Below are 20,521 nucleotides of genomic sequence, written 5' to 3'. Positions count from 1 at the left end.
AATTGTGATTTTCCTATGCTTGGATCAGTCCATATCCATATTCTCTGAACAACAATAAAACATTAATGGAGATAAAGACTGTTATCTCCCTCATGTCTATTTAGTCATTGGAATAACAACTTTAAATGTTAAGAGTGCTGAGATTTATAATGCCAAGCCTGCTCAGCAGAAATAAATCATATTTCATAGAGCATATTACCATTTATTGCTGCTGTATTATCTGAAGCCAAGAGTGGGTGTTAACCCTGTGATAATGTCCTCAAAGGGGATTTTAAATAATTTTGTAGTTTAATTTAAAAATTCTATTGACTGCCTGGTTTGATCTGAAACTCATTTAGTGCAAGGGGTATCAAAGCCAAACCTCTCCAAATGCTGATAACGAGCTTGCTGAGATGTACAACAGTGGGGGAAGGTCTGGACCCCGAAATGGCTTTTGGTTCATCTGTGGCTTCAGTGAGCCCAGCCAACACAGCCACGCAAGTAGGGCTCCCTAAATGTGCTCTTTCAAGGTGTTGTAGACTTTGGAAGACCAATGAGTTTTTAAAGTTTCATCTTGGTGTTTTCATTCTTGATACCTGGCTCCTCCTCAGCTGATAGCAAGCTCATGGCAAGAGAGACGTGTCTTGGTTGTGATTTGACGTGTGACCCGAACTGGTGTGGCTCCACAGGCAGGGCCCTTGGGTCCTGCCCTGCCCTCACCCTGCCCTGGCACCCTGCCTGCTGTCGGGGATGGAGCCACAGCGGTGCACGGTGAGGGTCAGCCGGCTCCAGACTGGTGTTCTGGGTGTCCCCTGGCCGGCTGCAGCTGTGGTACAGGGGGTGGTGCTGCCCTGGTGTTCTGGGTGTCCCCTGGCCGGCTGCAGCTGTGGTACAGGGGTGGTGCTGCCCCTGCTGCCTTGGCAGCTTCCCTGAGGAGCGCTGGCATTGACCAAACACCGCGTGCCAGTGCCTGACTGCCCATTCCTGCAGCAGCCTGGCAGCTGGTGAGCAGGGCTGGCAGGTCACCTCCCTTGCAGGCCAAGTCACTTTTACTGAGCTCAGGGAGCGCAGGGGCAGCAGCCCTTGAGTCTGTCTCACCACAGAGCTCAGGCTGATGGTGCCAGATGCCAAGCCGTGCTGGGGAGGCTGTAGCTTGTTTAACACCTGGCTCCTACATTAAACTTGCACAGGCACACAGTGCACGTCACCAGGCGTTTTGTCGCGTGTTTGTGGGGCAGCTCCTGCACTAAGCTCCTTCCAGGAAGAGTGCCCATCCCATGCGGTGTTCCAGGGGCACTGGAGCCCTATGAAAGGTGCCTGGAGATCTGCAATGTTCAGATGTGCAGGTGGGAGGCTGTTCAGCCAGCATGAAATCGCAGGAACACAAGCTTTGCTTCCATGGGGTCCTGCTCTGTAGATCCCTGAGGTACTGTCCCGAAGACGGGGTGCGTGGCATGGCTCCCTGAGGCAGGAACCAGTGGAAGTTCACCCACCTATACCTGCCTGCTGTTCCTAGTTCCACTGGAAACCTCTATAATGATTAGGGAGACCCTTGCACTTGCTGTTTCGGAGCAGGAGATGGGGTCTGCTGCTGGAGGTTAGATGTCAGCAGTGGTGGAGGTTGCTCCAGCCTCAGCTGGCAAGTTGTCCGTAGAAACATGCATCTCTGTGGGATCTGGGGAATGGAAGAGAGAGAATTAGAGAGGCTGTTTTGGAGAGCCCTCCCTCACAATCCCTAAATAAACTTGGCCTTCGTTTCAGCAGGCTGACAGATTCTTAATTATAATAACAGCATGAGCAGTGTTGCTTTGTAACTGGTTCCCCATTGAAAATTTCTGGCTAGCAGGAATGGTGTGCCAGATGTCTGCCTGTGATTGCCTCTGCTTGGGAAGATCTGTTCAGGTAACACTCTCAGCTGGAGGATACGAGTCACGCAGGGATCTGGGGGTAGGCTGGTTGTTTTCCTGACTTCTGGGCAGAAGCCAGAGTCCCATCAGAATCTTTGCAAGCGTCTGCAGCAGTTTCCTTCTACAGATTGCTCTGTTTGAAGGCATCAGAGCAAACAGGCACCTGCACCTCTCTCAGCAGTGACAAACTGTTCAGTTTTGGCTAAGTTTTGGGGATGGTGTTTCTCCACCCTGGCCTTGGGTGGGAGTTCTGGTCTGGGGGTTGGTGTGGCCACCAGAACCTGCATGATTTCCATCTGTAGGTCATGGCTGGAGTCCTGCAGCGATGGGACCCTGCCTGCTCCTGGTGATGCCTGTGAGTCCCAGGAGCTCTGCTGGTTTTGCTCAGCAATGCTCTGAGCTGTGACTGTGCTTCTGCTGTGTTCTTTGTGCTCAGTGGGAAGCAGCTCAGGGGATGGGCCAGGGGGCTGGAGGAACAGTCACTGTGGGGAGCCTCCAGACACTTGCTAGCAAGTGTGTTGTGGTGATGGAGAAGACCCAGTGCTGATGGGCTGTCATGCTGCTGGCATCCTGGAGGTACCTGAGGGAAGCCCCTCTGCCCCTGTAGAGCTCAGTACAAGCTCTCCTGCAGCAGAGATCTGGCTATGGATGCTGTTTCATACTGTCATTTGGCAACTCGATGTGGCGTTTTCCATTAGGAGTCCTGCAAAGTGCAGCAGTGAGGTGTTACTGATGGAGCAGCTCCAGCTATGACAGGGCATTCAGCTTTCTTTCAGCGATGGAAGTCATCAGGCAGAAAAACATTGGGCATAGAAACAAACCCAGAGATCTGTCCCTGTGGCACTAAATGGTTGAATTCACCCAAGATTGTGAAGATGATGCTGTGCAGACATTACATTGTAGCTGGGGCTGTTTCTGGTGACAGTGAGGCCAGATCCATGTCTCCCGAGGATCTTTAGATGGTCAGAGTTCCTCATTATTGCCATCAGTGGCAACAGTTTCTGCTGACAGGCTGGTTTGGAGGTCAGCCTGAGTCAGGTGCTTGAGAATTTGATCTCAGCATAGTGTAGAAGGGAGAATAGTAGCTCTTGGTTCTCATCTGACACACCTTCACTAGCAGGTCTCAAAGCCTTCATAAACAGGATCTTACAGATGCCAGGCTGGGAATGGGTCTTGCTTTGGAGCTGAAGTCTGTCATGTTACCTTGTTTGCATGGGGCTCTGGGTAGGACACAGAAGTCTTGTCATATTTGGATATTTGATCGAACGTAAGAACTTTCTAATTAGGATGTTTTTGAGTTAATCACATATGACACTTCATTTGCTCCCTGCTGCAAGCCTGAGATGTGTGTGAGGATGTGGGGAAGTGGATCATCCTTTTTTTGGCTTTGTGTCACCCTAATGCATTATCTCCATCTGGTTGTCTCCTCCCTCCTTGTGTCCCTCAGCTGGAAGTGTGTACCAGTGGCTATTAATAGATGAATCCTGCAACAGTCTGTTCTTGCAGATGGGATTCTCAGCTTCTGAAGCCTAAAACTCATTACAAATAAAGCAATACGCTGTGTGGTCCTTAATACAATTAGCCCTGCTCTAAGTTAGGCTCTCAGGGCCAAATGCTGCTGTCAGTTTCCATGAGAAGGTTGCCTGGAGTGTCATGGCCTGTAGATCCCAACCCACTTGTTTCCTTGCCCTGGCTGACTGGGGACAGCCACAGTGCTTTGTCTGCTAAATACAGGTGTGAGATCCCATCTCTGACATCTCTGGCTGTGTGGTTCACAGGGATGGGAGCACTGTGGTTCTACATGTCTGTGTTGCAGAAGGATGTTGTCTTTTGAGGCCTTTGACTTACCACCTATCCTACCATCTCCTTGAGCAGCCAAAACCAGCCACAGTGCAAGGTGTCCTCTTTGCACCAAGGCTCTCTCTCAGACAGGCAGATGCCATCTCCTCCTTTCTGATGGGGCATTCTACCTGTGGAAGGAGGCAGAAGGACACAGGAATGTTCACAAGCATTTTGGGGACCCCTTTTCTCAGGAATGAGCAGTTGTAAATCAAAAAGTCCATAAGGCTGTGGGGAGTTAGTTGTGTCTGCCCTTGTTACTGTGCACGTCTGTGTGCTTGGCTGCACACACACACACACACACACACACACACACACACACTTGTCACTACCTCCAGTGACCCTTCTGCTTGCTACTTGGAGTCATGACTCTCGCCTTTTTCTTTCACTCACCCCTGCCCCTTCCCTGCTCCCCAGCTTCCCACGGGGGAAGGGGCTGGGTCCAGGCATGGACCTGCTGATGTGGGAGCAGCAGGAGCATGGTGCAGGGTGAGCCAGAGCCCTCCTTCAGAGGGAGGAGGAAAGATTCTGCACAGAACTGCCAGAAACTGCTCCAAATCATGCTCATGTCTGGTGTATTTCCCATTGCTAGGGACCCAAGCAGCCTGGGCAGCCAGAGGGGCTTTGGCGTACTATTCTTAAAGGCTTTGTTTCTTTAGTGAAGAGGGCTCTGCTTTCTCTTGAGAAAGGAACCTGTGAGGCTGTTTTCAGATTCATTTTACCATGTCTTGCACCTTCTGGAGGGACTCATCTCTGCGGGAACGCTCGTGTTCCCACGTGCAGGAAGTGTCTGTCCGTGTCAGGCCGGGTGTCTGCCCTATCTCAGCATTGGCTGGGCACGGGCAAAGCATCTTGCCCAGCTTCTTCAGTGTGTTCATAGACCGTGGCTCACCTAGGGGGTGAGCACAGCAGTGAGCATGGCCAGTGCCAGCAGCGCCCTGTCCCACAGTGGTGGTGCAGCCAGGCTCAGCAATATGTGGTTTTCACTTCCCTGCCTGGGAGTGATTTTCCTGGCTCCAGGCAGGAGCCCTGCCCTGGTTTGAGGTACTGGTATACAGCTGAATTCCAGACTTGGGAGGCACTTTGTTCTTGATCTCCTGATAGCTGCTGCTTCACCAAACCTTTCTTTCCTTGCCATCTGTTTCTGACAATGTGCAATGTTATTGATGAGGTGATGAAATCAGAGGACTTGGGTTTGTCAGAAAAAGGGTTTTTTCCTCTGCATATGCAGTCTCAGGCCTTCAAATGAAACCAACCCCCTGGAAAACCTGTGTCAGGCTCAGTGCAGCAGCTGCTGGGCTGATGGTCTTATGGGTAGTGGGTCCAGCCATACCTTCTCGGTGCACATGCAGGCCTGGGAAGAGATGAAGGTGGTAATCAGCAGTAGGAAAATACACCATGGTACCACCCGAGCGAGCTGTCCCCGTTGGGTGCTCGATGTTCACCGCAGTGTGTTTCCACATCGCGCCCGTCTGCCTCCCGTGTGAGCTGCTAGCAGCAGCTTGGCTGCCGTGTTGGATTTAGCCTCTGTTAGTCCTTGGCAGTGCTATTTGGAGGCTGGAAGGCTATTTTAGTTATATCTAATTACAGTTTTTTCTTGCTTAGTGAATAGCTGCAGTTATTAACATGCAGTGGAAAGGGTTACAGGAGATGGCAAATATTCAAGACCTTCTTTTGTCCTGTCCTCCAAAAGACAGAGAAAACAGTTACATTTATCAGCAAGTGCTGTTTTCTGACTAGCAGAGTTTTCAAGCAGTTTTCTGTGTTTCTTTTACTTTTCAAAAGCCATTGATTTTTGCAGTGTTGCCATTAGAAAGCAAGCCTATAAACGGATGTTTTCCTGCATTTTAAAATGGACTTTCAGGCTCCTGCTGTCTTTTTATTGGTTTCCCAGCCCTGCTGAATGTTGCTTAAGTCAGCATGTTGTAATTGGCCTGTGGAGATCCAGGTCTGGCTGGTGTCACTTAAAACCCAAATGGCTTTGCAATAATGTCCAGTGTTTCTGGACTTCCTGCACAGGAGCAAAGGTGGCCATTCCCACACAGCTTGTACTGCATCTGTATTGACTGGGAGCATTTGGCTAATCGCTTCCTGTAATTAAATTCTTCACTAAGAATAAAGTTAATCTTCTCAGAGCATATAAAACCTGACCTGCAGCCTGAGCAGGCAGAAATGCTGCTGTTTATAGGCACCTTTATCCAAGTGTAAAGGGCCCATTCCCAAAGCAGAAGCAATTAGGATAATTAGATACTCCTTGTACTGAGTCAGGGCTATATAACAATAAACTATAAGTGATATGGTAGCTTTCTGCTTGAGGTTTCATAGACTCTTGAGATTGGAAGGAACCATTTTGCCCATTTCTCGTGACTCTGGTAAGACACCATTCAGCCCTGTATATGTAATGGTCTCCCCAGTTCTCCTTGTCAGGGTGCTGAGGCTGGCTGGGGCTTTATTGGGTTTTAAAGTTTTTTAGATTTGCATTTTCTCTGTTTGATGATGCTCAGTAAGTTTGGCAGAGAGAAATGGATAAGACTTTCCCCAACCTTTTTTCTCTTTGTTGACATAAACACATTAATAAACTAATTGCCCAAATCCTTGCTGGCTGGCAGAAGCATTGAGCTTGCTATAGACCGCTGACTTAAACCATATGGTTTGGTCCCAAGGCTTCTTTGGGTTTTTAGAAGAGGTTTAAAAAGTGCCTGTTTGCATCATCTTGAAAAATTAACATTCTAAGCACAAATAGTTTTGCATAATTTATTACTCTCACTGTAGCTTTGCTCATACTCCAAAGTTCAACTTCAAAGTACTGCATCCTCACTCCTCATTATTTATGTACAGCGAAACAAAACAACATTAAATGCCAACCAGGCATTGCTGTGTGTTTCATTGGATGGAGAAACTCAGACTTCTTCTGTAGCCATATCACTTCTTGTTCAATTATTAAGAGCCAAATTCAAAAGGAAAGTAACATTTCCAGCCTTCTTTCCTGGAACGCAGGAGTGCTTCTGGAGAGAAAGTATGTGGTACTCAGAAGATGCCAGGTAGTTGCCATCAGCTGTTCAATTTGGACAATTACGGTACATTTGTCAGTTCCACTTTTATTCAGAGTGAAATCCACTTGCCAGTTCTCACACACTGTTTCAGTGCAGCAGTATTTCATCAGCAAACAGTGTCAATGGTGCCCAGTATGACAGGGCTAATATCAATTCCCCTAGTCTATTTTGTAATACCCACTATCTTTGCAGCAAATATTGTATCTGAAATCAGAAATGTGGGTGAAACATGTGGCAATGTCCCAGTGAGGAGAGTGTTGGGGAGAATCTGAAAGCAGAATCCTGGCCTGCTTCACTGAGAAACCTGGTGTGCCAGTTGGGTTCCCCTGCCATGACCTGGGGTTCTTGCCCATCAGTTCTGCCCCAGCTGGTGGATTGTCATGTAGAGCACTGGGCAGAGGCTCTCGTGCTCTGCATTCCTCCCATCATGTGCAGATATGGGTACCAGGAAGATGTCAGCCCCTGCATTAGATGGGGGCTGAATAAATCAGTGTGCACGGATCATTGAGCCTCTTTGTTGTAAAACAAATGGCCTGTGGTCAGTTAATCATATAAAGAAACATCTCCCAGACCTCGTGGCATTATTCATAAGTACTAAATCCTCTTGCAGTTTCATAAACAGAATCTCTGTTAAAATATGGGGAAATTACAATCTGGAACAGTGGTTAGAGATGTGGCTGCCACATTCTATGGGGAAAAGGAGCAAGAGATTTCTTTTCTTGCAAAGATCTCATCTCTCCCTCATCTGGACCATCCCTTTGCCTTCAGCTCACAGGACTCCTTGTGCTGGACACGTGTGCTTGCCGTGTCTGCCCAGCCTCGTTAGGTGCTTGGGAGCCCTGCCATGGGCAGCACGTGCCCTGGGTGCTGGCCCAGGGTGTCCTTGTCCGTGGCTGGTGGCTGTGGAGCCTTCAGTCCCCCCGTGTCACAGCCTCTGAGGGGGATGCCCGTGGGCTCTCAGCTGCCCTGGCAGCAGCCTGGCCCCGAGTGATCTGGTTTGTCTTGGCATTGCCCCGACCATGGGATGCGGCTGTCTTGGTACCAATACATCCTTTGTTTCCTGCCCTCGTTCCTCCCTGCTGCAAGAGGAATGAGTGTGCTGGAGATTGCCTGTTCTGATGGTAACTCCCAAGTGTGTCTGCCCTCTGCTTCAGTGCGTCCCCACTGCTCTGTGGTGAGTGCCAGACAAGCGGGAGCAGTAGAAGGTCATAGATTCACTGTGTTGTTTTATCCAGATATACCTAATTCTGTGTTAAATGGCTTTGAGCTGGCACCCAGCCATGTGAAGCTGGGCTCTCTGGACCATGTCCAAAGGGGCACCTACCTTCCCATAGCACCTCTCTTGGCCTGTGGTCCCCAAACATCCATTTCTTCTGCTGAAGGCCTGGAATTCATGTCTGGTGCTTTTCCATCCTGATTTAAGACAAGCCTCCTAGCTGTGGTGTCCCAATTTACAGTTCGTGTTTCAAGAAAGTGGTTCTTATGTGTTGCCAGCCCTCAGCACGTTCACTTGTTAAATTATGCACATGCTAATGAAGTGTGAAAATCAGCCAAATAACAACTTTCTGTAATCACTTAATGTCCCCAGAGCATTGTGGCTTTTTTTATTAGTAGTATTTTATGATTTGTGACCCATTCTGAATAATGTTTCTACAGGGCGTTCTTCCAACAACTGGGGTTAATTAGTATTTTCACTTTTTCCCCTTCTGAATGGAGCCCAAACTTGCTCACAGCCCACAGTGCAGTTTGTTTCCTGTTTTAAATTAAATAATGCCTAGATTTCTGTCCGAATGGGAAGCAGCTTTCCAGCAGAACTGTTAAAATCCACATCCTCACCCCTGGCATACACCTGTGCATATGGGCAGGGATTGCATCCGTGTTGGGTGTCCTGCAGCTGCTCTTGCTGCCGGGGCTGTTTGGCAGAAGTGGTGCTGCTCCTCGTGCCCGGACAGTGTTCCCCATCCCTGGGATGAAGCCCTGCTTCGTCACAGGCAGTGACAGTGACTGATCTGCCCCAAGCGTTGCTCTGGAGTATGAGACCATCTCCTGTTCCCCAGCTCTCCCTCCCCTGCCCTGGTGGAGGCCATGCAGACGTGGCTGATGCCAGCTGTACCTGTGTCAGGAGGATGTAGCACGGGCAGCATGCCAGCTGTCAGTAGAGCTGCTGCTTGCCCTGCCTGGCTGAGCCAGTGTCAAATGCAGTGTTTGGATGCTGCTTCGTGCCACCCGAGGTGGGTGTGGGCGAGTGTTCATGGAACTGACCCCTCTTTGTAGCAGAGGTTGTCCCAAGTCCTTCAGCGTTCCAGGACACCGCCAGACTGGCAAAGGCTCAGCTGGGCTGGCATGGCATTCGGAGCCCCCGGAGGTGGATGTGTGTTGGTGATGCTGCGTTTGGGAGCTCTGAGCTGAAGCTGTGTGTGACTGAGGCTGCTGAGGGCTGCTCTAGGGCCTTACTCAAACGATGAGATTCTCTCCTGGTGAGCCTCGCAGGCAGGAGCGTGAGAGAGGGGAGCTCAGTGCCTTGTCCTTGGATGAGGATCGGGTGGACCATGGGTGGTGTAGAGAAGCAGTGCTGCCCCATGTCAGGTAGCATCCAGTTAGTCACCTAATGTCAGGCAACCTTCTTTCTTACTGACAACACAAGGAGGAAAAGAGATGAAGCACCCAGCTCCCACCGAATTTTTAGAAGGTGAGGTCTGTAAGACAACATACTGTTCATCACTGCAGCTTTTCAGTGGAAGCTGCTGGATGTTGTATAGTTATGCCTATTGGGTGTTGACCGTGTGTGCTGCAGAAACATTCACTAACCCTTCTCCTGCTGCATCCAGGTAATTTTCACACTCACCCCAGCCCTCTCATGTGAGTAACAGCCTTGTATTCAGGATTGTAATGCCTTGGTGTCACACCATTCACCTGTGATTAAAGTGGAGTCACAATCTTCACGACTAACCAGATCTTCATTCAAAGTGCTGTCCGGTGCTAGCTGTGTCCTCTGCTGATGCTGCAGCCTGCTGGGAGCTGCTGTGCTTCAGGACAAAAGCTGAGCCCCTGTTCCCCATGGACACGGGTAAAAAGGCTGGGCAGGCAATCACTTGAGGCAGAATCAGTCACAGCCTGTGACAGCAGATTTGTGGCAGAATCACAAACTACTCAATGGGAGCCTTGGTGGCCTGAGGTCTGGGTGTCCCCAGGGCGTGCTGCTCTGGCTGTTGTGCTGCTTGTGGAGCTGCTGGCAGAGGAGCTGCCATGTCTGGGCAGGTGAGATCTTCCTGCCCCTGCCCGGCCTCCTGTCTGCCTCTGCGCTTGTCTCCACACTTGCTGCTAGTTTAGAACAGATAATCACTTTTCCATGCACTCTAGCTGGTTTTGGTGTGTGGCTGTGCTGATGATAGGACCTCGCTGGGAACAGCCAGGTTCGGATCCAGCTCTGCACTGTGGGGGATGAGCAATGTCAAGATTATCTCAGCCCAACAGTTTTGTCAAAAATACTTTCCACTGATCCTGCCTGGGGAAGCACCATGTTTAGCTTCAATGATACAACCCTGACACCAGAAAAAGAGCTTCCAGCAAAGACTTTTAATTCCCTGTCAGAATCAACATAATTAAATCCCCTCTGGTAGGAAGAGGGTTTTCACTGGATCTAGTGAACGTCTATGCTTATATTTGGAAGCCTCTAACATCCCGGAATTTATTCCCTGTAACAAACAAGGGTTTTGTTTCCACTAAAGATAGCTGTATATATGAAATTTGTTATTTTCAAGCAGAAATATTTATTATTTACACTTGCAGTCTATAAACAAGTGTATTTCACTCTCTGTAACTTACCAGCAGGAGGAAGGAATGCTGTCTTGCCCACAGAGACCTTGGGCCTTCCCCAGGGACTCGAGGCATTTGGGTGCTTTCTGCACCCCAAGTGGCAAAACTTGTAAAGTTCAAAGAGAGGTTCATTTATAACTGCAATCTGCTCCTTCAAGCTGCTGCACAAATCACTTTTAAGCAATTCATTTCAGTGGCTCAGGACATCACTTAATGAACCCTACTAAATTGGAAGAAAGAAGGTTTAATTAAAATACTGGAAGGAAAATGTCTTGAGACAAGCTCTTCCAGGAGCAGATTGAAAATGATGGCACAGACATCTCTCTTCCATGGGGAGAAATGTTAAAGTCGGCAGAAAATTTAGTTTGTGATGAGTTTTAGCGGGAGCAGATAAAGCATGTGCTGTGGTCCGGCCCCATGCAGGGGCTCTGGGTCACCAGGAGCTCTTGAGGAGCCTCGTGAAGGGTTCGTGCCCCAGCAAGGAGTGCTGACAGAGGCAGGCAGTGGCATTGAGCCACATGTGGAGGCAGACCCTGACAGTGGCCACTTGCCACGGGTATCTTTGGCACTCGGGGAACGGGGCACACCCCAGAGGGAGGACCCTGAGCTGCGCTGGTTCCTGAAGGCACCAGGAGGGCAGTGGGGTGTGCTAAAGGCCATGCCACCTCCCAGAGAGGGGGCTATGGGCAGTGGCACTTGTCTGGGACAGAGGCAGGGAAATGCTGCTGCCAGAGCACTGTGGTGGCTGATGCCAGTTTGAAATATCCTCTCTGCCCAGACATGGGCACTGAGGTGGGGTGGCACAGCCCAGTGCTCTGGGTGGCACTGCCTGCCCCAGTCCAGTTGCGCTGCCATCTTTGGCTGATTAAATTCAAATCTGTGCAGCAAATGCCAGGGATTGTCTGCACTGTGTTGGTGTGTTTGCTTTCCCATGGAATTGGAATTGGAGCGTTAAAACATTTTTTCAACTGCCAGCACTCTGATGGGCGCGGCTCTGCGGGTGCTCGCTGCGGGGAGGTAGGTTACAGCAGAGAAGGGTCGGTTTCCCACGCAGAAGGTGTTCGTATTCCATCAGCCACACTCCCCATTTGCCTCCCCCCGTTCCCCATCATGTGCCAGACCCACGGAGTCTCCCTGCTGACCCACCTGTGTCTCTGTCCTGGTGCTGCCTCCCAGGCTGACCCGCCTGCAGGCAGCCCATTTACTCACCCTGTGCCCAGCTGTGCCCATGGGCACCCGTCACTTTAGTCTCCACGTGTGCAATGGGCTTTGTGACCCGTTGTGGAACCAGTGCCAGCTTTCTGTGAGAAGCTCCTGTCGCAGTAGGTGCATCTTGTGCTCCCGTGTTCAGCCAAGGGGCTTGTTCCAGGGGCACCAAACTGGAAGAATGTGACAGAGAATGACATCAGAGCAAGATGGTAACAAAATTGGGTTGTAAGCTGAAAATAGCTGCTCTACATGAGAGCAAAGCTTGCTGCTCCTGAATTTTACTCACTTAGCTGACATTTGGGTACTTCTAATTAAAATTTTTCAACAGTCAATAGTTTTTGCTGATCTGCTAACAGATGGCTGCAGCAAGATGACCAGAAAGAAAGACTGCATGGCACATGAAGTGTGCTGGAAAGCATCCATCCCAGTGTCTGTAAGAAGAGTCTAATGCAGGGGTGTGCATCTGAGAGGGTCCTGGGTTTGCAAGGCAACATCCCCAGGACACAGGGGTGTGCTGAGGGTCAGGCCTGGTGCTGCAGTGTTCAGCACAGTGTTACCTTTTGAGAAAAGCAGCTCTTGTGTTCCTGCTGCAGATAAAGATCTTGTAAATAGTAAGAGCTCAGTATTGTTACCATCTGTGAGTTCCTGCTTCCTGTGTCAGATGTTCAGGCTTTCAGCAACCAGTGATGTCCCTGGAAATCACAGGTTTTCAGAAGGTATTTTGCAACCAGGCCACTTTTTGGGTTGCTTATGCCTTTATGCCCATGTATGAGAAATGCCCAGACAGTTCCGTGGCAGAAATCACTGGAGTTTTTAAAGGTTTTAGTGTGGAAAGTGTGGAGGACTTGATTGATGCTCAGCTGCCTTTTACAAAGTCTCATTTTTTTAAGGGTGTATTTTGCAGATGGACTTGGATTTTCCATCACTATTCCTAAGCCCAAATCAGCCATTTTGAGGAGGTTGTGTCTGCTGTGCTGCTAAGCCTCTTGGCACAGGGACGGCAGCGTGAATCCTGCAGTGAGCCAAGGGACAGAGCAGTCAGATGAGTTGCCTGGAATGCTCTGGCAGTGTGAGCCAGCACAGGCAGTGAGTGCGGGGAGCACTGAGCACAGGGCAGGGGGTGCAGGAGGGCAGGGATGGCAGCCTGAGTCCCTGCCCAGTGCTGTCCTCTGACCAGCCTTGGGAACACCAGGGAGCTGCCCTGATGTACCCGTGCAAGATGAATAATGTAGAAAAAATAGTAAATAGAGAAAAAAATCACTCAGGAAATTGTGGGGTTCAGCAACAGCCAACTCTCAATCAGTTTGCTTTTAAGCCCCTAAGATTAGTTCTGTTGGTTAGAGCATGGTGCAAATAATGCCAAAGGTGTGAGTTCAGCCTCTAGACGGGACAGTCACATAAGTGATGGACTCAATGATCCTTGCAGATCCCTTCCAACTCAGAAATATTCTGTGATTTCTTAAAAGAAATTGCCATGCTCTGTAAACCATGGTTTGTGGTTATCTCAGGTGCACGTGCAGAGGGTCTGTCCTGTCACAGCCTTGACTGTTAACTGTGGACCTCTCCCACGCCACCCGGAGCTGGGGCAATGCTGGGATTGACTGGTGGGGCTGCTTGGGTCTCCTGGCAGCAGGGTGTTCTGGGGCACCCTAGAGCAGCTGATGGTTTTCCTCACAGTGAGGGTTATTTGCACTGCAGGAGAGATTCCTAGGTCCTAGGCTAATTGTCTTGATTTACTGCTGTTCTGCCACCACAGGTGGGATGTGTAACAGCTTAATAAGGTGTTCATAGCCTGACCAATTAAAAATTGCCATTAATCCAAGAGTTAATGAGTTGTGCATCTTGATGCAGATAGAAGAGTTTTGTGATGTGTGCATACCCAGGACCCACCAGGACTGGTGGGCAGGCATGAGCTCTGGCTGGGGCCAGGGGCCAGGGCAGCTGGGCCAAAGGCAGTTCTACTGCTCTGCTGCACTCTGTTCACCTCCTCCGATGGACGAAGTTGAGGCTCTGCCTGAAGGCTGCCCTTCAGTTTCCTTTCTGTTTTTTTGTTCTGCTCCTGTCCATGACCCAACCATCCTGAGCCTGCATGGTCTCTACTGGTGCATCGGGCTCTGGAGCAGCACTTGCCCCTTTCATGTCCTTCCCCCAGGCACCTGGGGCCGTGAGAGCTCTGCTCCCTGGGAGTCTCTGTGCTGAGCCCTTCCATGATGTTATTTCTTCCTGAGCTCTCCTTTCCAGCAGTTCCAGTAAATTACACCTGGCCAGGATGGTGGAGTGATGTGAATTCACATTCTTGCACGCTGGCATTCTGAAATAGGTGCTTTGGTGGGGGACGCTGAGTGACACGAGGGTTGCTGCCAGATGGGAGTTTCTTTCGTCTAGGCTGGGTAGCACGAAATTCCTCTTTGCTGCAACAAGGGCAGAGAAATTTGGAATGTGCCAGTATTTTTAGCTCCTCAGTCTAGGAGTGTTATTCCATTTTGGTGAAGAGGAGCAGCTGTTGCTAGCTCTGCAGCACCATGTTGTCGTGATGAGGAGCTGTACCCAGACAGCAGAGCTCAGCAGGGTCCAGCTGGGAGGTCCCTTTGAGCCGTGGCTCCAGCCAGATCCCTGCAGGAAGCAGGACTCATGGTGGGCACAGGGATGGGCCTGCCCAGGGCTGGGAGGTGTTCAGGCGTGGTGCTTTAACACTAAGCTTCCCTCCCTCAGCACAGCCCTGGCCATGCAGGGATCAGACGGGTGTCGTGCCATGCCATGCCATGCCATGGCTCGCTGGCCTTTGCTCTGTGGTGGCAGCAAGCCGTGCTGTTTCAGGGCACTTTGCTCCTGCTCCATATCCTTACTGGGCTTAATGCAGTGGAATTGATTTCCGTTTCCCAGGCTTTGATTCACCTCAGCAGGGGATAATCAATGCCAATCAATCACATGTGATTTTGCATGCCATTAGACTGCAGTTTAACCTCTGGTGTCCTCTGCCCTCCCAGCTCACACCCTGTGCCGTGGACCACACAGTTTGGGGCAGGATCAATGGCCCATGCTCCTCACACTCCTGCACACTGTACCTAGCCCTGTGCTGGTGGGACTTGGATGCCATTTCCTTGTCCCCTTCAGCTCCATGGCCTTGCCCAGGCTTTCTTCCTCTTTAGCCTGTTGTTTCTGTACCTGAGGAGCCCTGAATTCTCCCCCGTTTTAGTTCTCTCTGACACTTTTCATGGGCAGGGAAGGGAGCTGGATTCCAGTTTTGGGTGAGCCTCTTGCTCTGCCTGCTGGGGTCCAGCTCTGCTGCAGCTGCTGCCCTGCTGGGTTAAATCTCCCCTGACAGAGGGGACAGAAGGTCCTGGTTCCTTCAGGGTGCCTTGCAGTGCCCAGCCCTGAGCAGTGGTAGGTCCACAGCTCCCATCAAGCTGCACTCAAGCCCTGCCATGCAGGTGAATTCCTCGGCACTAACAGCGCATGCCTTTCAGAGTAAACACTTCACTAGCTCTTTTTTTGTTTGTTTTAAGTGAGGCAGACAGAAAGGGACACCAAAGAGCTCTCTTTTAAACAGAGAAATTTAGAATCTCCCCATTTTCTGAGCAAAGCATGACCCACAGCCTGTCACTGAGGGTCAGACCTGGGAATCCTCCTTGAGAGGCTGAGGATTTGGCTGTGTTAGTCAGTTGTAATTCTAATGTTTGTATCCTTCTCAAAACCCCTTTCTGAGCTCAGGGTCCACCTCCTGCCATGTCATGGTGAGATGCAGAGAAGGTGAGATGCACTGAGACCTCCACAGGGGATCTATGGGTGGACTTGTGCTCTGGCTCTCCCATTACCAGACATTATTTACTCTTCGGTTTCTTCATCCTGAGCAGTTTCAGATGTAGGTTTTGTCCTCAATTAACAGGACCCATTGTGTCCCTATTTGCTTTCTCCCTCATGGGCAAGCAGAGTGAGGGAGTGGCCATTGTGCCATGGCTTGGTTGTGCTGCCAGTCAGGGGCCACATGGCTGTCTCCTTGGTAAACCCCTGCAGCTATCACTCCCTTGAGGGGTCTAATGGGGGGATGAGGGATGTGGCTGTGGTGAGTTATTGCCCCACACTTAGGAGTATTAAACTCGATTTGGCAACTCATAGCCTGGGATTTGAATGACCTAAATCCTTCCTTTGGCAGCCTGGTTTGCTGTTATTTATGGTGCTTCCCAATTTATTATCATCTGCACTTGGAGGCTTTGTGCGTGGTGCTGTCCACAGAGTGATTTACACACACAGTGAAGAGAGCAGAGCGCCGGAGCCGCGGCCCCGGACCCTCAGAGCCCTCCTGTCCCCAGCACCAGCCCCGGGGACAGCAGCCAGCCAAGGGCAGGGAGGGCAGGGGCTGCCCCAGAGACACAGAGCTCTGTCTGGGGAAGGAACTGGCTCCATGGTGTCATCAGGACAGCTCCTGGGCCTGGCTGTGACTGTGGGAGAGAACCAGAGCTGGGGAAGGGTGAGGAGCACAAGGCTGATGAGGAGCAGCTGAGGGAGCTGGGAAGGGGCTGGAGAGTTCCTGAGGAGCTGGGAAGGGGCTCAGCCTGCAGCAAAGGAGGCTCAGGGGGCCCTTCTGGCTCTCACAGCTCCTGCCAGGAGGGGACAGCCAGGGGGATGGGGCTGTGCTCCAGGAACAAAGACAGGAGCAGAGGCAACGGCCTCTGGTTACACCGAGGGAGGTTTAGTTTGGATATAAGGAAGAATTCCTTCCGTGGGAGGGCTGACCAGCCCTGGCACAGGCTGCAATGATGGAGTCACCATCCCTAGAGGGATGTAACAGATGTGTAGATGTGGCACCTGGGGACATGGGTTAGTGGTGACCTTGCCAGTACTGGGGGAACAGTTGGATCTGATTTTAGAGAGTTTTCCCACCTAAATGATTCCATGACTGTGTGTGGTCACAGACCTGCCTCTCACTTCTTAGCCCAAAGGAGGCATGTTCCACTGGGAAAGCAGGCATCAGGCAGAGCCCCTGGGAGGGCAGGGGGCACCCTCTGCCAGGTGCTTTGAGTGCAGGGATGTCCCTGCCCCGCTGTCCTGCTGTGGCCTGGGCCTCACGGGCCCGTCATCCTGGGTGCACCGGGCACCCGGCACAGGTGCTGGGACAGGCGTGCTGTCCTGTGGCCTCCCCACCTGGACAGGTGGGACCAGGGCCCTTGTGCATGGAGCTGCTGCTGAAGCTGGAGCAGATGGGATGTGCCAGGAGTGGGGATGATGTGCCTGCAGTGCTTTGGGAGCGAGGACAAGGCGCTTGGGATGCTGTGGGAGCAGGGGTGTGACACCCAGGCCCCTGCCCTGGTGGGCAGAAGGAGGGGTGGCTGTGTGGGTAGATCAGGCTGCTCCAGGGATCCAGGTCTCAGCACCGACTGCAGCCTGCCTAGTTTATCTTCTTTCTTTTTAATAAGAGATTCATTCCCTGTTCCTGGCAGAGAGCATGCCTTCCTCCACGCTGGGAGAGGGGGAGGGGGTGTGTTGTAAATTTCCCATTTTTCTGATAAAACTGTATCGCTACGGCGGAAATCAAATCCCATCTTGGATATTTTTAGCATGAGAGCATGAAGGCACAGAGATGCCGAGGGAAGGGAGGATGGGAGGGGAGGGAGGACGGGCGGGCTGGGTCTCCATGGAAACTGTTGGCTTTAAATTCCCGCATTGGGGCACTGAGTGTGTAGGAGGTGATGAAGGAAATGAAAAGCAAAAAAAGAGGCAAGGTTTTTTCCTTTCTGTTGTCACAAAACTGCTGAAGGAACCTTAGGAGAAATGGGCATAAATTATTGATGATCTCAACACGAATACATGTGCATTTTCATTAGTAACCAGCCTGTGGTCTCTCGAGGGCAGCAGGTGGGGTGTGCAGCAGCCATGGCTGACCTCTGGTTTGTTCAGAGACACCTTTGGAAAGGAGCTGGTGCCACTCTGTGCTCCTGAGCTGGTACCTCCGTGGGACTTCCCCAGTTCCCTCTGGATGTTCTTCTATGCCAGCCTGCTTACTGCCCAGGGCAAAGAGCCAGTGCCCAGACCATGGATGCTCCTGTCAGCTGGGGTGGATTTGGGCTTGGGTCGGATACTTCTACTCAGAAGAGAGTTTTCTCATATTTAGGGTATTTTTCTAACATATGAAAGGTGTAGTTAGCCAGGCTGTATTGGTATCCTTGCCCGAAGTCCTGATGGTGGGCATGAGTAAACAGCAGGTCTGGGGGATCTGGCCATGAAACCCCCTTCTCTGTGGGTGCAGTGTAAATGGGGGGCTGGGCTGGGGTGTCACAGGGGTGTCTGTGGTGCCTGGCCCTGATGTCTCAGACCATAGCCCTGCTCACAGGCTGGTGCATTAGATCATGTCTGAAAAATGCCTCACTGCATCACACAGTTATTTTTAATTCATTGAAAAGGGAATGACCTAAAACCGGGAGCTGGTAATGGAGAGGATTAAATAGAGCAAAACAGGTACATTTTCAATTGAGTAATTTTAGAAGGAAGCAGCACGTCTCATTATGAGGTGCATGTTAGCAGTGCCCAGCCATAGCCACGGAGTTCCCTGGCTGCTGCTGGAGCAGCTGCTCCCAGCCTGTTCCCAAGGCCATCCACATGTGACCTCGGTGACACCAGCTCTGCCCACGGCATCGCCGCGGTGCTCTGCAGGGTGGGGGTCACCTGCTGCACCAGTGAAGCCTCTGTGTGAGCCAGGGTGAGCTGGAGCTGCTGAGCCACGCTTGGTGCCAAACACAGAATTTCAGTGCTTGAAGGTGCCTGGCTTTGCTCTGGCTCCTGTCAGTCGCTGTGGTTGCAGTCACCTGTGGGAATGGGAGACTGCTTTGGGTTTGATTCCCAGGGCTGGGTTTGCTTAGACCCAACAGCCATCCTGTGAAATTGCAGGCTGGGTTCTGGTTCTGCAAACTGTCACAGGAGTGAGGTGCACAGGGGGCTCCGGGCGCTGGTGGCCACAGCCGGGCAGTGCCATGTCCTGTGAGCACAGCCTGTGAGCACTGGCCAGTGTTTGCAGCCGTGGCCAGCACCGGGGCTGCCCCTGCCCTGAGCCCCGGGCTGCAGCCCTGCCGGTCCTGGTGCTGCAGAAGTGAGAGGGGCAGAGAATGCAAATGGCAGGAGTGAGCTGGCAGCTGTTATGGCCAAGCGTTCATCGCAGAATCCATCCTGCACCCAGGGCAGTCATTCTTCCCCTTCCCCAGCTGCGCGCTGCTGGAGTGTGGTTCCCCAGGCAGTGGGTGAGCACCAGTTGGGCAGTAATTGCTGTGGAATTAACCTCTGACATTCTTCTAAAAATAGGCCAAATAAATCCAATCATTAGCAGCTCCTGCCTGCGTTGCCTCGAGGGTAAACACTGCAGATTAAAGCGTTTGCAGTTACAGGTCTCTGTGTGTCCCCTGGCTTCTCCTGCCACTGAGACCAGAACCCTGGAGATGGTACCCTGGTTTGTGGGGAAGGGGAGCTGTGTGAGTGCAGTGGCTTTTCAGCTGATGGAGGGCTGAAAGGCATCACTTTAATTTACCTTGGTAGGCAGTGGTAGATTCAGCAATGTGCAGAGGAAAGCAGCAATGTAGATATGGTCACCTGAGCTGTTCTACCTGAGAAGCTCAGGGAGAGAGGAAAAGTTGTCTGAATTTGTCTGCTCCCTCTCCTCTGAGGGGGAAGGCAAACCACCACCCCAGGCAGAGGGTGGCACGAGGTGGGAGCAAGCTCTGCCCATCAGCCGGGTGCTGAGATGAGATGGTGGGGCACCACTGGCACCAAGCCCTCCCCAGGTCCCAGGAATTGATTGTGTCACCCCAAATGTTGTGGGCAACTCCCCGAGGCATGAGGGGAGCATGCTGTGCCATGCTGTGCCATGCTGAGCCATGCTGAGCCATGCCATACTGTCCTGCCCAGCCCTCGGCCCCTGCTGCTGGCAGCAGTCCTCAGGCTGCATTTAGCACAGGGACAATACCTGGAAATCCCACTGGAACAGTGTGGGGCACAGGCCAGGGCAGGGGGCCATGACAGCATAGTTCCAGAGTGCAGAGCCCGTTTAGTGTTAAAGATGATAGAGAAACGGGGATTTATGGAGATGCCACAGGGTACAGAGCACCAATGAGGCATGTCGCTGTACAGGGCATGGTGCTTCCTGATGCCTGTGGAAGTCTTTGACTTAAATTGTCTTTGTCTTCTCTTTACCAGCTGACATCATCTCCACAGTTGAGTTCAACCACACTGGAGAGTTACTGGCAACAGGGGACAAGGGGGGCCGGGTTGTAATATTTCAGCGTGAGCAGGAGGTAAGTGCCAGCGAATGCAAAATACCCATTTTATCCTTTTAAGTGAAGCGTCCTGCTGTTCCCTAATCTGCCTGTGTCACTCCTAAGCTCAGGGCTCTCCTGACACACTACAAGCTGAAAAGAAGCCATTAACATCAGCCGGGCCAGATTTCCTCCTGCCAAACACCTTCCAAACATCACATTGCCTGCATTCTTCTGCTCCAGGTGTAGCAGGGATCAGGCAGAACTTCTGAGTGTGTGACGAGGGCCCACCTCAGAGATGAAATTACCCTGAGAACCCCTTATACCACCAAAATTCTGGAAAGTGTAGATGGATGCAACAATTAGGTTTTTCTTCCAAAACTCTACTCAGGAAGTGCTAGCAAATGCTTTGTTGGAAGCTGGAGGCTGTGCCTGCTGGAGAAGCGTGTGTTTGGCCCTCAGCATGGCCCTGCACTGGTGG

General features: G+C 51.4%; 1 protein-coding gene across 3 annotated transcripts in view; it reads left to right on the top strand.

Moving 5' to 3' along the window:
- Positions 1 to 20,521, top strand: part of PPP2R2B (protein phosphatase 2 regulatory subunit Bbeta) — a 60,662-nt gene that overhangs the window by 27,299 nt on the left and 12,842 nt on the right. For all 3 annotated transcript variants that reach the window (XM_021543084.4, XM_085591638.1, XM_021543085.3), the window contains one exon: positions 19,982 to 20,079. In XM_021543084.4, the coding sequence (XP_021398759.2) occupies positions 19,982 to 20,079 (98 nt within the window). The remainder of the gene's footprint in view (positions 1 to 19,981; positions 20,080 to 20,521) is intronic.

Source organism: Lonchura striata, chromosome 13 (genome assembly GCF_050655825.1).
Source record: "Lonchura striata isolate lonStrDom1 chromosome 13, ASM5065582v1, whole genome shotgun sequence".
Classification (NCBI taxonomy): Eukaryota; Metazoa; Chordata; class Aves; order Passeriformes; family Estrildidae; genus Lonchura; species Lonchura striata.
The sequence above is the reverse complement of the archived record's forward strand: the minus strand, read 5'-3'. Positions and strand labels throughout refer to the sequence as shown.